Genomic DNA, 16814 nt, shown 5'->3' on the forward strand with positions numbered 1-16814 from the left:
AGAGAGAGATACAAAGAGAGAGATAAAGAGAGAGAGAGAGAGAGAGAGAGAGAGAGAGAGAGAGAGAGTGAGAGTGAGAGTGAGAGTGAGAGTGAGAGTGAGAGTGAGAGTGAGAGTGAGAGTGAGAGTGAGTGTGAGTGTGAGTGTGAGTGTGAGTGTGAGTGTGAGTGTGAGAGTGAGAGTGAGAGTGAGAGTGAGTGTGAGTGTGTGTGTGAGTGTGTGTGTGTGTGTGTGTGTGTGTGTGTGTGTGTGTGTGTGTGTGTGTGTGTGTGTGTGTGTGAGTGTGTGTGTGTGTGTGTGTGTGTGTGTGTGTGTGTGTGTGTGTGTGTGTGTGTGTGTGTGCATATGCATGTGTGTATGGGAGGGAGTGGATACAGGAGTATGTGGAATGGATATAGGTGTTTACTAGTATCTGTCTGCATCCATTTCTTCCAATATGTGTATGACAGCATTCAAGAAGTTAATACTTATACATCAGTAAGCAATTCTTTAAACACGAGGTACATACCTGTATATATGGTGTATACATTTACATTCACTGGTTTTATCACTGAATAGACAATATCAAGGTAAAAACTATCTAATTACTTTTAACAATGGCCTAGTAACATATAATTGTATATATCATAGAGAGATTTATGTAGCCAGTTTGGCTGGATCTAAATAGCTAATTACATTGTTTATAAACTGTTAAATATTCTATCTTTATGTACGACTGGAAGTGTTTAATATCAAGGTTGAATATTAACTATACCTTGTGATCACTGTCAACCCCATATAAAAGTTAAGTGTAACACTGTACAAATCACATAACACAGTAACACTATTGCACTGTTTTACAAACATTCTTCACTTCAACACATTACAATACACATTAGAGAAACCAAGCAATAAAAAAAGACTGATCCTTAATTCTAAACCATCTTGATGAAAACCTCTATGATGACAGTTGTATGGATTCATGCAGTAAAGTATGCTTAAAGAAGTTCAAAGACGTGAGCTACATTAACGCTGCACTAGTATGAAGGGACAGAGTCCACACAGTAAAAGATATGCACACAGCTCTCTCATCCCAATATGATCTTTAACTGCTGATTACAAAACTGTATAACTATCATAAAACAGTATATGTATACAATCACCGGCAAGTAATGATAAACCACAGATATGAAGAACATGATGATATCTAAGATGCCCACACCAATGGCTCTAATAACCAGTAATATGACACACTGAGTAAAGCTAAGACCACAGTGATGGTGACTATGACCACAGCTGATGCATGAAGCTATGACAAACGTGTCAGCTGCAATGCCCATGGTGAAGACTGAAAAGAATAGCTGATAACATACTGAGAGTGCAAGTGAACAATAAGAAAATGTGTTATGTAATGCTTTAAAGTTTCTCCTTGAGAGCAGTAGATAAAGTCTTGACTTGTTCGTTGGCATGAGCAGTTAGAGCATCTATGGCAGTTTTCAGTTCGTCCTTTTTGAGGCACTCGATCCCAGTGTCTGAAAAAGTATAAGAGTAACAGCTATATTGAGAAACATAAAAATAAGTTTTTAATTCAAATACATCTTATCATTATCATGGTCCATATGCCAAATTGCAAAATTTATCCACAAAATTTGCAGATTCTGGATTTTGGATTTTTTTTCTATTCCTTATTGCTATTAGCAATGTTAATATCAATAATTCTAATGTCCATAATAACAAAAACATCAGTATCAATAGCATTAGAAAAAATAGATAAAAAAAAAAACAAAGTAAGGGAATATCAGGTGAAGACATGTAGGCCTACTGACTCTTTGGTGGCTAAGCATTTGTGGGGCCATCTAAGTACAAACAAAAGAAGCTACAGTGGGCAGTACATGTACCAAGCACCAACCATTAAATTCAGTCAATTATCAACACTGATTCATGGAATTTTTAAATTCCTTTACAACAAAAATAAAAAAAAAGAGAATAAATATCAGAATCTATTCTTCCCTCCAACCATGTAACTGATAAATTTCAAACTTAAATTGTATACAAACCTTTCCCAGCAATGGCTGTTAGCATTGACAATACATTTGCCACTATCTCTGGAGGAAGGTTGGGATTGTTCAAAACATACGTTGCCACCTGCGGCAGCTTTGTCTTCTCAACAACCTCTGGATCAACAACTGAGGAAAAGACGAGCACCAGGGCCAGGGCTGCCTCATTGACCATGACTGCATGTTCAGAACCAAGCATGAGTACCAGGGGTGGAACACAACCTGCATTTATCAAAGCAGTAATCACATCTGTATTTTCACCACAATTTTTGATGGTCCAGGCGAGGAGACGGCTGGATTCTCCTTGGACACCTGGATGGTCCATGGTGCCACACCATACCACTAGTCTCTCAACAACCTCATTGTTGCTGCCAACCTGTGAAATAGAAAAGAGGTAAAAATTAGATCAACTACAGACCATACACACGAGTAAGGATGAATCATGAATCTGCTTGTCATTTTTTTTTTCTTCTATTTTTATTTTGTAGGTAAGAAACATCTGGCCTGTGATAACATTTCTTGTATTCCAACATCCACATGATTGAAAAGTTTCCAAAGTAAAATGACTGCCCAAGGGTAATAAAAAAGTAGTCTTGGTAAGTAAGTTGTTTTTGAAGAGAGGTTGGATGTCATTTTTTTTATTTGGAGCTTAAAAATATGATAAATAGGAAATTGCCCTTGTGACTATTCAACCAAGTTTTCACTCATTAGGTTTTATTTTTTTCTAAAGGAAGTGTACAGCACACCCTGATTTTCCTTTTCTTTCTCTTTGCCTGAACAATTTCACAAACATCACTTGCTTGTTCATGAACATGACTTTTCAACAAGAATACTGTAAATAAGGTGCATGTAAGTTTGTGTTTTCTTAAAGTATTTCTGGTTGGATGCCACTGAAGCACTAGTTATGTGGTCATTGGATTTTTTCAGTTTGGAAGCAAGTAGTGTGGCTTTTGGTCTGCTCCCTCTTCCTATTCCATGCTCTCAAGGTTGCCTGCCAACAGCCACATAGATATACAGTTAGGGGCAAACGAAAGCTCAACACCATATTCAGTATGGGCCTTCACAGGTGTCCTATGCAACTGGTAACATTACTGTGAGTTTGCCAGGTACCCAAACCATCCAATGTGAATAATTACAGTAAATAATTGATTATCATTAGCCAATGTAAGAATTTCACCTACATAATTCAGACAAACTCAATTACTGCATGAAAGAGGAAAATGTTACATTTTTAGAATAACCAGTAAGTCTGAGAATTTCTAGAAACCACCATAATAGGTGTCCACAGTATAAATTACAATATGATTTTCATCAAACTTATTACTGAGAGCAACTATTCATTTCAATTATTTAATTGCTGACCGGGTGTGATAGAAACAGGATTATGGCTGTACATGCAATGCCCACTGTGAGTTTAGTAGAGTTTCATTTATTAATTGTCTTTACACAAAGATGGTTCCACAAGGATTTTGTCACCACTTTAAATGTGACATTTCATGAGGTCAAGTGCTTTTAGCTGTCTATGCATTAATAATGAGATTTAACAAAACAAAACTACATTGAACACTATTTTTCTGGTGACACTGGGCTAAGTCTCCTCAATTTTCCCTCTATCTCCCATACCCATTTCACTTTCCTCCTTAAGCCCACTTCCCTTCCCTTCCCTTACCTCTCTCCCCTTGCTTTCACATCCACTCCTATTTTCCTTCTTCCCTTGGATGGTCTTGTAAATGATAATTATGCATAAACTGAGTCTGAATACTTCAATGCCGTGTACTTACCTCAAAGAAGTGATAATGATAATAATTATAACAATAATGATGATAAAAGTTAGAATGGGAGTTTCATAGATTCACATGATGCATATCTATCATTCTTTAATATTCATTTTATTACCACCCCATTTTACATCAAAATAAATCGAGTCCACCAGGTACAAGATGCCGACATTATATCAGAATGAAGAGACTTCTAGTCCACAGTCACATGGATATGATTTTAGGCATAAAATATAAGTGTAACTTGTGAATGGATGATTCATAAGCAGCACCATCATTATAATGATCATTATTGTTGTACCAAAATCATGATAATGATCCTTCTTTTTATTTTTACCATTATTCTTATTACATTTTCTTTATAATTATCACTTATTATTATCACTATGATTATTCATATCACCATTATTTTTTCTTTATTATTACTTGTCATCCCTACTGCTACTATTAAGGGGATCACTTGAGATCTTATCAAACTCTATTGATCTCTTTCTCTGTAGCAATTCCTCCTACTTCTGATAAGCCTTCATTACATGACTTTTGGGGTTAAAGCCTAGAACACCCTACCTCTTCCTGTGCATATGAATTATCTGCTATGATAGCCTTCTTGGCCATATATCTACTCAAAATCTGATTCCTAAATGATAAGGATACTTAATAATCCCACAATCAAAATTATTATTACCAAACTAATCTTATACATCACAAGCAATTATCTTACCTTGACAGCGGCTTCAGTCTGTCCATCAATGATCATACGCAGTGTCGCTAGCAGCTTAAATACCACAGGGAATGTCTGTATTGCTGTAGCCATGGGGAGCAGGACTTCAAGTGCACCCTATTAGATAAAGAAGGAACAGAAGTGTAGTATTCAATTATAGTCACAGTTTATTCCACTAACACAGAAACTGTATAAACAAAGAGAATGCAGTGGAAATAAAAAAGGTATTCAAATTGTATCTCATGCAATATCTGTATTTATTACAGCTTCAATTTCCAGAGACATATCTGCAATACAATATTATAATTCAAAGCCCTTGTGAAGATGAAAAAAATGCTTTGTTGCTGCTAAACAAAACTGTTCCCTTTTAAAAAAACAAGATTTTACCATATCTCAACCAAACTAAAACTGATCAATATGACATTCCAATTTAATTACATACACATTAGATACACCAAAATGGCCCCACATAAACTACAGAGCTAAGCTAAAACCACAAAGTACTCTTTACCTGTTGCACTAAGACTGGTTTGTTCTGCCGTGCAATACTTAAGTTCCTCAGAGCAGAGAGGATAGCATGCTGCAGGCGGATGTCTCCTTCTCCAGAGTTGTGGCTCGACAAAACCTTCAGTAATTTATCTGCTATTCCACTCTCTACCATCTTGATACAATGGGCATCTATGAAGAAAATTGCAATTGTTTACAGCATGCCTATGTATAAAAATCACTACATTTTATACATATCTATATATACATATGCATAAAAGAATATCTATATGCATATGGTACACATGCACTTACAAGTATGTCAATATATTATGTAAATCTTAAAAGTATTTCTTAAACAATATGCTGTATAACAGAAAGAAAGTAGACAATGTTATTTTATCATATGGTACCATTTCCTACAGCATATGTCAAAAACTTTTGAACACTGTACCAGGGTGTTCTTTAAATCTTTATATCAATAACAACAAATATAATTTTCATTTAGATAGGCAGATACATGCTTGACAATCATACTCCACTTGTGCTTATTCAACTGTCTAACTTACACCAGTGTATGTACACCCCAGTGTCTGTGACAATTTGCCATGATATTATAGCACAACACCCACCATGACTGGGTTAAAGAATCTTTTGAGGGCTAGTGAGCATAAGAATATAGGTATATATTGCAAATATTTCTATGTACAGTATACAAATGAAAAGTACACAGAAAACCTTTTACATGTATGCACACATACACACACAAACACACACATGCACGCACGCACGCACACAAACATGCTCACTCGTGCAGTCACTCATTTCACTCTCACGGGTGTATGGCATGTAGGCTGGGCTCATATGAAAACTTAAATGCAGCTTTAGGACTCCTTGCAATATTACTATATCATTTACCTAGGTAGTCTATAACTCAGTGCAATAACAACAATAATTAGAAAAAATTTGTTAATTGCATTATTTTTTTATTTTATCATAATATTTAATTTTCTGTAATACAACTTGCCCTGCCAGTTGTGACGGGCAAGAATAGGATCTTGAGCATAGAAGTCATGTCCTCCCTGAAGCCGGCACTTTTTAGGTCATCACTCAAGAATGGTACATTCAACACTTGTTTATTATTATGAATAATGCAAGAGCTCCTTCCTAACTGCCTACTAAGTCTAATCAGCCTCTAAATGCTTTGTGCACACGTGGCGAGTCGTTCCTGTCATCAAGGCCTTCAGCCAAAATTCTCACAATTGTACATTCCCGTCACCACAGCCCTCAGTTAAATTTTGCCGTGGCAGCATCTTCATGCCACTCAGCCCTGAAGCCAAAATTTTTCAAAAATGTAATAGTCACATTGCCTGCATTATAGGGGTTAACAGTTAAGCCCACAAAAATTCTCAAGCATACTTTGCAGTACTGGCATGAGATCTCTAATTCATCTAATGAAAACACATACACAAACTTCATTACTGATCATCTAGAACACAAGATGACAGTGAAACTCACCACTGCGGGCAAAGTTTCCCATAGCAAGAGCACCAGCTATTTGCAGGTCCTCCAGGTCAGAGGTCAGCCATCCCACAAGTTCCTGGTACACTGAACCCGAACCATCACCATAGATTATACCCATGCTCTCATCTGCAAGGTAGAAATATTATAGAGCTTGTGATTTAATGTATCTATAATAATGTTAGTGCACTTAACAAATACCAGCATTCAAATGATGTCAAATATTACAATAGCTGTTTCCTTGTTTTAAAGAATCTGACTCAATGAAGCTTGATAATGAAAATCACAAAATTGTGAAACAATAGCCTACATTTAATCTTGATTAAATCACTTCCATATAATTACTGAAAAAAACTGAGGGGACAAAAAAATCAATATCATGATAATAATAAAACTATAAAAATGCAACAGAAAGATATAAAATTCCTCAGACTTACCTCCAACAAGAATGAGGACAATGAGGTCAGTTGCAGTCTTGATTATGGGAGGAGAAAGATCAGACGCTGGGTTGTTCCGATGGCGTCTTACAACCTCTACTACAGCCTCGCAAACACCTCCAACTGCCAACTGGGTCTTCACACATTCTAGCATATAAAGAGAGTTCAATAAGTTTCCTACATATTCTATTACCAAAATATTATATATATACTGAGTATGCCTAAATTCACAATAAAAATGTTGTTCTTTGGTCTTAGAACACTGCAGCATTTATCTTCTTTTGAGTTTATTAAAAAAGAAAAAAAAAAAAATAATAATAATAATAAAATAATAATAATAATAAAAATACACTCAATAAAATTTACCTGTCTCAGCCAAATTGGTGACAAGTTCCAGACATGTTTCTGTAACCTCAGCTGATTCGTTGATTTTCAATACTCGTACAAGCTGTGGCGTGATGTCTCGGGATACAACAAGTCCCCGTCCCACCTCTGACACAATGTTTTGGAATGAAAGGTATAATAAAATTTTGTTTCATAAGATATTTTTATAACATGAGTATGTCATGCCATAATATCTCAGTCTAATCACAGTCTATGGGCCTTTTATCATATGGACTTTGCATTATAGTTGGATGCTTTTGCAGTTATTTAGGTAAAAAATAGAACAAAAAACTCATTAATTAATTTTATATAAAGATATAATAACAGTAATGGCAAATATAGAAATGTAGGGGGGCGGGGTAATCTCTTTTATTCATAATAAGTGACCCTTCTATGAAAGTCCAAGCATTCTAGGTCATTTTTATTCATGATCAGTCATCCTTCTATGAAAGTCCAAGCATTCTAGTGCATGGTTGGTCTACAACAATTAGTATACTCATGATAGAAATCATTCTACTGAGACTTGAAACAAGAAGTTTTATATATATATCTGAATGGTACATAACATTTTAAAATAAACCATCTTAAACCAAGTAATATCCAATTAATCTTTATTTTCAACAATAGCAATAAATTTCCTCTTGCTAAAACAGAATATTAACTTTACTAATTTCTATTCATCTACCTTCAAAGCAAAATGTTCTATGATACCTCAAGAATTACATATCTCAACATCAGTGTATAGACAATTTGTCCTAGAAGCCAGGGTAACACTGCATGCAAGTAAACAGGTAAGATGATACTCCCAATACCTAAGTACTGGTAGTATCATCCTACCTAACCTCTTCAGTTATGAAAGGTTTATATGGAAATAAAAAAATAGATTAAATAAAAGAAAGAAAAAGAAAGATTAAATGGCAAAAAGAAAGAGACAAAAAAGTGGGTTCAAAGAAGTAATGAAATATACATTATATCTAAGTATTCTATTATGTATGGAGTAAAATATGACAATGGGAATCTGAAGATAAGGGGAATCCTTTACTTACCAGTGTCTGCCATACAGGTAAGTGACAACAAAACATGGGTAGGAATGTCTTCATCTTCAGCAAACTTGTCCAGATACTGGCACAAAACATCAACTAGTTCTGCCTCCATAGACTGATCCTGACAATGGGGAATCTTTTTTTTTAATTAGTGATCTTATAATTACAGTAAAATAACTGCTAAATTACAAATGCTTTAGAAAACCAAAATCACATTAAAAGTAAATGCAACTTCCTATATTAAGTTCTATGTGATATAAGAGTTGATTACAATACTTTACCAAAACATCAGTTTCAGTGATAAATTTTATTGTAATGTCCAAGTAAAACTGGTTTAGCATCCCTTGAACGCTGACAGATGATCACACAAAATTTACATGCAAAGATTTACTAGAGAGAAAGAGGAGGAAGAAGAGGAAGAGGAGGAGGAGGAGAAGGATGGAGGAGGAGGAGGGAGGAGGAGGGGGGAGGACAAGGAGGAGGAGGGGAGAGGAGGAGGAGGAAGAGGAGGAAGAAGAAGAAGAGGAGGAGGAGGAGGAGGAGAAAGAAGAAGAGGAGAAGCAGGAGGAGGAGGAGGAGGAGGAGGAGGAGGAGGAGGAGATGAAGGAGATGAAGATGATGATGATGATAAAGATGAAGACAAAGAAGAAGGAGGAGAAGAAAAAGAAGATGAAGATGAAAATGAAGATGATTATGAAGATGAAAAAGACCATGCAGAAGATAAAGAAAATGAAGATGAAGATGACTATGATAAAGACAACTAAAAAGAAAAAGAAGAAGGTAAAGATGATTTTTCATCTTCTCATTATTATTATTCCTTAAACATTGGTAACTGACCATAAAATTTGATAAGATGCAAAGATCTACTTCAGAAGAGGAGGAACAGGAGGAGGAGGAGGAGGAGGAGGAACAGGAGGAGGAGGAGGAGGAACTGGAGGAGGAGGAGGAGGAACTGGAGAAGGAGGAGGAGGAGGAGCAGGTGGAGGAGGAGGAGGAGGAGGAGGAGGAGGAGGAGGAGGAGGAGGAGGAGGAGGAGGAGGACCAGGAGCAACTGGAGGAGGAGGAGGAGGGGGAGGAAGTGGAGGAGGAGGAAGAGGAGGAAGGGGAGGAGGAGGAGGAGGAGGAGCAGGTGGAGGAGGAGGAGGAGGAGGAGGAGGAGGAGGAGGAGGAGGAGGAGGAGGAGGAGGAGGAGGAGGAGGAGGAGAAGAACAAGAACAAGAAGAACAAGAAGAAGAAGAAGAAGAAGAAGAACAAGAGGAAGAGGAAGAAGATGAAGAAGATGAAAATGAAGGTGAAGATGATGATGATGATGATGATGATGATGATGATGATGATGGAGATGATGATGATGAAGACAAAGAAGATGATGATGATGGAGATGATGATGATGAAGACAAAGAAGATGATGATGATGAAGACAATGAAGAAGAAGAAGAAGAAGAAGAAGAAGAAGAGATATGAAGAAAAAGAATAAAAGAGGAAAAGAAGAACAGAAGAGATAAAGAAGAAAAAGAAGAAGAAATATACAAGAAAATTTGACTTATAACTGGTTAGCAAACCAGAGCCCATAAGAGAGGACACATGTAAGCCTATCCTTCTATTAATCTACAAATACTTAGAAAGAATTCTTACACACCTGAACTGTGTCATAGGAATTAAGAAGGTTTAGAAGAAACCCTGTAGCCACTAGACGGAGCTGGTGATCATCAGGCGTGTTGGGCAGAGAGGCAGCCCTCTGGAGCAAATGCAGGAGTTGCGCTGCACCCCCAGACTCCATTACACTCACTCTGCCTCCGTCTGGAAGGAACACTGCAGTCAAGAAAACATTTTAAAGTGATAATGACTGGATCTGTCCACACCACTTGGAATGTTCCTTCCTGATACACTCATGAAAAACTCCTTGCTGGAACACATGACTAAACTCCTGTTGCTATATTCAAAATTAATCCAAAATGCTATATACTGTGCACAACTACCTATAAAATGCTCAAAACATACACTACCCTTTAGTATCCAAAATAAATTCCATTGAAACAAGGGGAAAATATTATGAACTTGGCACATTCCAGTTGATGTTTAAAAAAATAATCATTTTGTATAACACAATATTGAATCAAGAAAATGAAGTACAATGTACTTCAAATCATCATTTTAAAAAGTAAAATATTAATTCAAACCAAACATATTGGAAACAGCAACTAAATAAGCAAAGTAATGAACTATGTAGTAAATGTGCAACACAGAATCTGCATTAGGTAAGGACAAGGTCAACTAATCGTCATGCAAAGCTATAAAAAAAAAAAAAAAAAAAAAAAAAAAAAAAAAAAAATCTAAATCTAAATCAAAATCATTAAATGTGCTAAAAAATAAAACAAAAACAGATGATTCTTAGTTCACAGACTGGCATGCATGTCATGCTTTTCAAGTAAATACATCATAACTACAATGAGCAGTGGGAGGTTTGCTATCTAACAAATACAATAAGTACATGTACTTATCATATCACAGAAATCAAGATGAACTTTCTTACCACGATGTGAAAATATTCTCTCATCCTCACTTTCGTTACCATTCTCGTCTATGATGCCCTACACACTATACTATGCTTCAAAGAAGATTAGGCACAAACAAACATATAACCGTATCCTAATCTGTGACCAAAAAGAGCAATATATTATATCATCTCTCTAAGAGTTGTGTAATCCAATTTGCTGGATGATTCTGGGATCATAAAAAACTGTTCTGTTCATGTGAGACTAACATTATTTTGAAGGCTTTGTATGGAGTCAGTAGGTTCAGATAGATGTTTTCACAAGAAAACTGTCTACATTTTTTTTCTCATTTAAATAATTAGTTAAAAGACAGTTGTTGCATATATCATAAAATATGAAAAGCCATTTCACAGTTTGAAAACATAGGTCTAAGGCCATAGTTCTCAAATTTGAGGACAAGAGAGAATTTTTAGGGGGCCATGGTTGGCTTCGCAAGTAGTAAATCACTCCTATCCAAAAGTCAGGAATATCACACTTAAAATTCTGCCTTTTTTCACAACATTTTTTGCATCTGACTGAAAGCAAACAGCATCAATTGCCTCACTGATTTGTAACAAAATATACAATATTATTATCAGCTGAAAGCACTATAATATACAGAGTACAAAAAATGAAAGAGAAACACTGGTCTGTGGTCTTTACGCCCCAATGACTACACTTCAACAAATTGCGGTAATATCAATATTAGTTGTTGATATAAATACGTAATATAGCAATCTTCTTTAACATACATATGTAAATTGAAAAGGATTAACATCATGAGCTACCAGTCTGCAAGTATGTTAACATACTTTACATATTTTTACATATATTCACACGCATCACACACACACACATATATATCAGGAACTACAAGTATACATGTATGTTAACACAATTTACATATTTTTACACACACACACACACACGCACACGCACACGCACACGCACACGCACACGCACACGCACACATACACACATACATACACACACATACACACACATACACACACACACACACACACACACACACACACACACACACACACACACACACACACACACACACACACACACACACACACACACACAAAATACTGCTGTAAGTTGACCAAATTAAAACTATCTTTATACCTGATGGTGTCCTTGACAGACCACACCTCAGCTTCAACTTTGATATAACAAGGATTAGAACTTTATCAACAAGGAATAATTTGTAGGACTTCCTGAATCAACATAAGGAAAGTCGTCTTTCCAACATGGTTAAGATATTTACAGAACTAACACTCAAGCCTTTGCTAAAGGGAAACACTCCAGGGTAGTCAGCATCACCTCCAAACACACATCATCCCAGACTGACAGCCAGGTCAATTAATAATGCCGTCACTCAGGTGTTACCTTTCACCATCAGTTCACAATCTAGAGATGCTGGATGTTCCTCCCATATATGACCCTTCTTTCCTGGGAGGAATTCTTTTACTTTGGGTTCCTACTGTGGGAAAATACATTACCGACAATCAAACCTGTGATAGACAACCAGTAAATAAGGTTAGTTTTGTATAATCATCAAAATACTGACACTATGAATAATAAAGTATTCTAAAAAGTTCTGATTATTTAACATATTAAAGATGAATGTGCCAGTCATAGCACACTGCACATGATACTGAAAGAGCATATACTATAAAAGTTGAACCTTACAGGATTATGAGTAATGAATACCACAACAACTTTCTTTGCTAGAACATTTAAAGCTATAACATGAAAACATAGTTAGGATGAGCAGTTAAGCATCTGCTTAAAGGGTCCTCTATTTCTGGAATAGAGGTTCATCTTCATGATGATATCTGAATATGAAATGAATTATGTCCAAAAAGTAACTAGCCTAATCTAAACTGGGGCTCTCATGACCTTTATATAGAAAACTGAGATTACACATATTTAACATGAATGGAAAACACTTAATAGTGTGGTAACTCCTTGGATGGAAATGAGTTAGAATGCTTTTAAGATGGAAGTGAATACAACAGCTGGTGCACTTTGTGAAAAAATAAGGTGCAGGTCAATATTTTGGCTAGCTTTCTACATGCACAAGAAAGTGCCAAGTGCTAAAGGCTCAGAGCAAACAAATTAAGTTTTTCAATAAATGCATGCATTAATATTGCAAAAGCATTTTCTTCAAGTAATCTTATCATCATATACAACCATAGCATTTAATTAACATAATACATAGCTCAAAGCTACACACTCTTAGATCACACCTTCTGTTTTGGCCAGTCTTTTGGTAAAAATGACTTCCAGTTACTCACCATGTTCATAGCATATATTCCCCAGTGCTCGGCAAGCTTGGAGAGCCACACCTGTTGTTGTGCTGGACATTTTCTCCACAAGGATGGGTACAAGACCGCTGGTAACACATCCTAATCTGCAGCTCTCAACCTGGATAAAAATGATTTATATATAGTTTCCTAAACTATATTTCACATTTTCTCTTTTTCTTTATCAAACCGAATCCTTATCTGAGTAACAAAATTGTCTTTCTAGCACTATTGCCATACAATTTTAAGAGCTTGCAGTACTATATGCCAAAGCTTATCAATGTTTCCCATACAACTGCAAGGCTATAGTTTTAATATCTGTACATGAAATGAAAGATACATTTCTCCTGGCTTTTACCTTGGCAAGTTCAGCAACCAATTCTGCTCCTTTCCCTTGAGCCTCAACTGAGGAGCTGTTGATAGATCCAGCAATGAGGGGAAGGACTCCTCCAGCTACTAGTTCCTCACACACAGTTGTACTGTCCTCTGTATATCAAACAAAAAAATTATCTTTTAAAATCATACTTCAAGTTCCTTACTATCTTTTTTTTTCATAAGAAGCAAAATCTTCCTAATATTACTTTCAGTCTTTGATTTTCACTCAGATCAAATATGTTAAGAGGTACATACCCTGCTGATGAATATAGTTGATCAGCTCATCCAGTGGCTCAGGGCTTGGGTTTTCTGAGGCCACACGCAGCTTCTCCAAACTAGCTGTTAATTCCTCTGTAAAAATACACATTCTTTTATAATATACCTTTGTACCTAGAACTTAAATCTCAATGTAGCCTAAGAAATATATGAGTGTGGCATCACCTATAGCCACAACAGACTCTAGAAGATGTAAGACAATCATTGAGTTAGATTGTCTGTGTCTGTCTGATGGTCTGTCTGTCAATCAATTAATCAATCAGTCAGTCCGTTTGTCTGTCTATTTACTGAAATGTTCTCTCCTCTCCCTTCCTTCTCCCCCTCTCCCCCTCCCTCATTACATCCCTCTCCTTTCCTTTTCTTTCCTTTCCTCTCCACTCTCTCTCTCACTCTTTCATTCTTCCTGCTAATTTCTCCCTCCCCTCCTTCCTGCCACTCTCTCCCTCCCCTCCTCCCTGCTACTCTCTCAATCCCCTCCTCCTTGACACTCTCTCCCTCTACCTCTCCCTGCCACTCTCTCCCTCTACCTCTCCCTGCCACTCTCTCCTTCTACCTCTCCCTGCCACTCTCTCCCTTTACCTCTCCCTGCACCCCTCTCTGCCACTTTCTCCCTCTTCCTCTCATAGCCCCTTTCTCCTCTTTCCTGCCCATCTCTCTCCCTCTACTCCTCTCTGCCACTTTCTCCCTCTTCCTCTCACAGCCCCTTTCTCCCCTTCTCTGCCCATCTCTCTCCCTCCCTTCCTCTCTTTCTCCTGTGTCCTTCCTCTCTTTCTCCTGTGTCCTTCTTCTCTCTCTTCCATTCTCTCTCTCATTCTCCTTCCTTCCTCTCTCTCTCTCTCTCTCTCTCTTCCTCTCCTTCCTTCCTCTCTCTCTCTCTCTCTCTCTCTCTCTCTCTCTCTCTCTCTCTCTCTCTCTCTCTCTCTCTCTCTCTCTCTCTCTCTCTCTCTCTCTCTCTCTCTCTCTCTCTCTCTCTCTCATGTCAGTCATCATTTCTGATGACTGCCACATTTCCTTTCTGTCAACATCCTTCACACTTTCATATTCTAATTGAAACTGCTTAGTAAGCGCTATTCACAGTAATGTGCTTTAAAGACATAACAAATTTGTGACTGATTTTTTCTCTTCTATCCAATTAATATTTTTCTCTGCCATCCTCTAAACTTTTGTGTTTGCCATGAATTACCGACTATCAGTTGATACTTATTAGGCTAATGGGAGTAGGAAATTGTCCAGAACAGGACTGCATTCAAGAAGGATGTGGCTACCAACCCTTACACTCCAGCAGACCTTCACCAAATAAGTTCTAAGAGATAGAGCTTGACATTGAGGTTTTATCTGAAAATACATGGACAAAGTCTGTCTGCCTTTCATGGAGTGCAAAGTACATTGTAGACTGATAAACAATAGTGGTCTTGTTTTTCCTTTACGCAGATTAACTCTACCTATAAGAGCTGTCTGATCAACCCTTTTGTTAACACACTTATTTCTTTTCTCACTTGTAAGCCCATTCAAAATAGTTACCTTTGAACATAATAAAAATCTGGTAATAGGATTGCACAATATTTCAAAAATTCATAAAATATATTGTTTTGAAGTTTGATGTATAAGAAATTATTGATTTAAGTTTTATACATACAATTATAGGAAATCTTTCGTGTTAACTGGGCCATACACACAAAATTCCATTCTACAGCAACATTAAAATCATAGATTCCATGTTCACATCTCCAGCGCTCCTGTAACAACCAACACTTCCCTTAGAATATCATCAAGCACAATTGAGCTTCAACTGGTTCATTACTTGAAGGATAAATAATCATGAATAGGTTTTAAGCTGTCTTGCAAGTATATATATGACAAAGCTTTGTTGGCTTCTGCTGCAGTGTCAAAGGAGCTAATGTAATGCTGATTGTTTCAGTTCTACAGCTACACCAATGAGTTTTACAGAATTTAATTCATTATCAAAGATCCTACACTTAAGCAAATAACACAGTTGGTGTGCTTCAACCCATGCTCAAATTTAAGAAAAGGTCATTCCACACCTTACTAAAGAAAATAGAGATGACGAAATTAGCGAAAAAGAGACTTCCTACTTCTTCTCATATGACAGTTGTTAATCCACAAACAAGCCAACGGGCAATTAACGAAGCCCTGGAAGGCCCCCAAAGGCAGGCCAACTGACACGACCCCAAGTAATGACATTTGCAGCCACTCACCCATGATCAATTCGTCACTCTCCAGCGCTCGGTCACACTGATTCCTCCGCCGTCCTCAAGCACTAATATCCGACTTCCTGCTGCAATGACTGTCAGTGACTGTCAAGCTCTTATGACTGTCAGATTCCTTTGTCCGGCACGAAGTTGATCCGAGAAGCTGCTGGCTGGACACGCCCGACCGCGTCACTGCAACGCGGTATTCGCCACTTCTCTGTTTCCTCGCTCGGAAACCACAATGGCGAACTGGCGGAGGGCGTGGAGGAACAATTACCCGAATTACGAGGAGTGTGGGCGTGCAAGGAGGGTTGTGTCACCGTCAACAATGTTTACACACGACCACCACCCGAGACTCCGTCCTGGCGTCTAGAACGTATTCAGCCTACACGCCCCTTGCCTGTGATGATTCATCGGCTGCTCATCTTCATTCATTATGTCGTTGTGTGTGCGAGAGATTTTATGTCGAGGATGGAGAAAGAGAAACATACTTCTTTACTTTTTGCTTTTCTTTCTAAGTAGAGTTAAAATTTGCGTACATCTATTTTCGTATCAAGCTCTTCTAATTTATTTAATAATTAGAATCATAACGCTTTACTAACGTAATTCAAAGTCTTCATCCGCCCAATCATCGTTCCATGAAAATTTCTTACAAAACTCATTCAAAAGATGTCAAACATACGAGGTGTCATTGGGAT

The 16814-nt window shown here is 37.2% G+C and overlaps 1 protein-coding gene across 4 annotated transcripts; it reads right to left on the reverse strand.

The window, feature by feature from the left end:
• Window positions 1-216: 216 nt before the first annotated feature.
• Window positions 217-16489, reverse strand: vimar (visceral mesodermal armadillo-repeats). Of its 4 annotated transcripts, none has more exons than XM_027372846.2 (13): window positions 16123-16482; window positions 13886-13981; window positions 13614-13741; window positions 13247-13376; window positions 10043-10215; window positions 8410-8527; window positions 7346-7471; window positions 6980-7126; window positions 6540-6671; window positions 5047-5213; window positions 4536-4652; window positions 2037-2412; window positions 217-1511 (listed from the first exon to the last, which is right to left on the reverse strand). In XM_027372846.2, the coding sequence occupies exons 1-13, from the start codon at window positions 16124-16126 to the stop codon at window positions 1396-1398; spliced, it is 1830 nt and encodes a 609-aa protein (XP_027228647.1). In that variant the 5' UTR covers window positions 16127-16482; the 3' UTR covers window positions 217-1395. The 4 variants fall into 4 exon arrangements, with proteins under 4 accessions (XP_027228647.1, XP_069984750.1, XP_027228646.1 ...); XM_070128649.1 differs by having other exon boundaries at window positions 270-1511; window positions 10043-10203; window positions 16123-16489; XM_027372845.2 differs by having other exon boundaries at window positions 270-1511; window positions 8410-8542; window positions 10043-10203; window positions 16123-16478.
• Between the last annotated feature and the right edge of the window lie 325 nt (window positions 16490-16814).

Source organism: Penaeus vannamei, chromosome 13 (assembly GCF_042767895.1).
Source record: "Penaeus vannamei isolate JL-2024 chromosome 13, ASM4276789v1, whole genome shotgun sequence".
Lineage (NCBI taxonomy): Eukaryota > Metazoa > Arthropoda > Malacostraca > Decapoda > Penaeidae > Penaeus > Penaeus vannamei.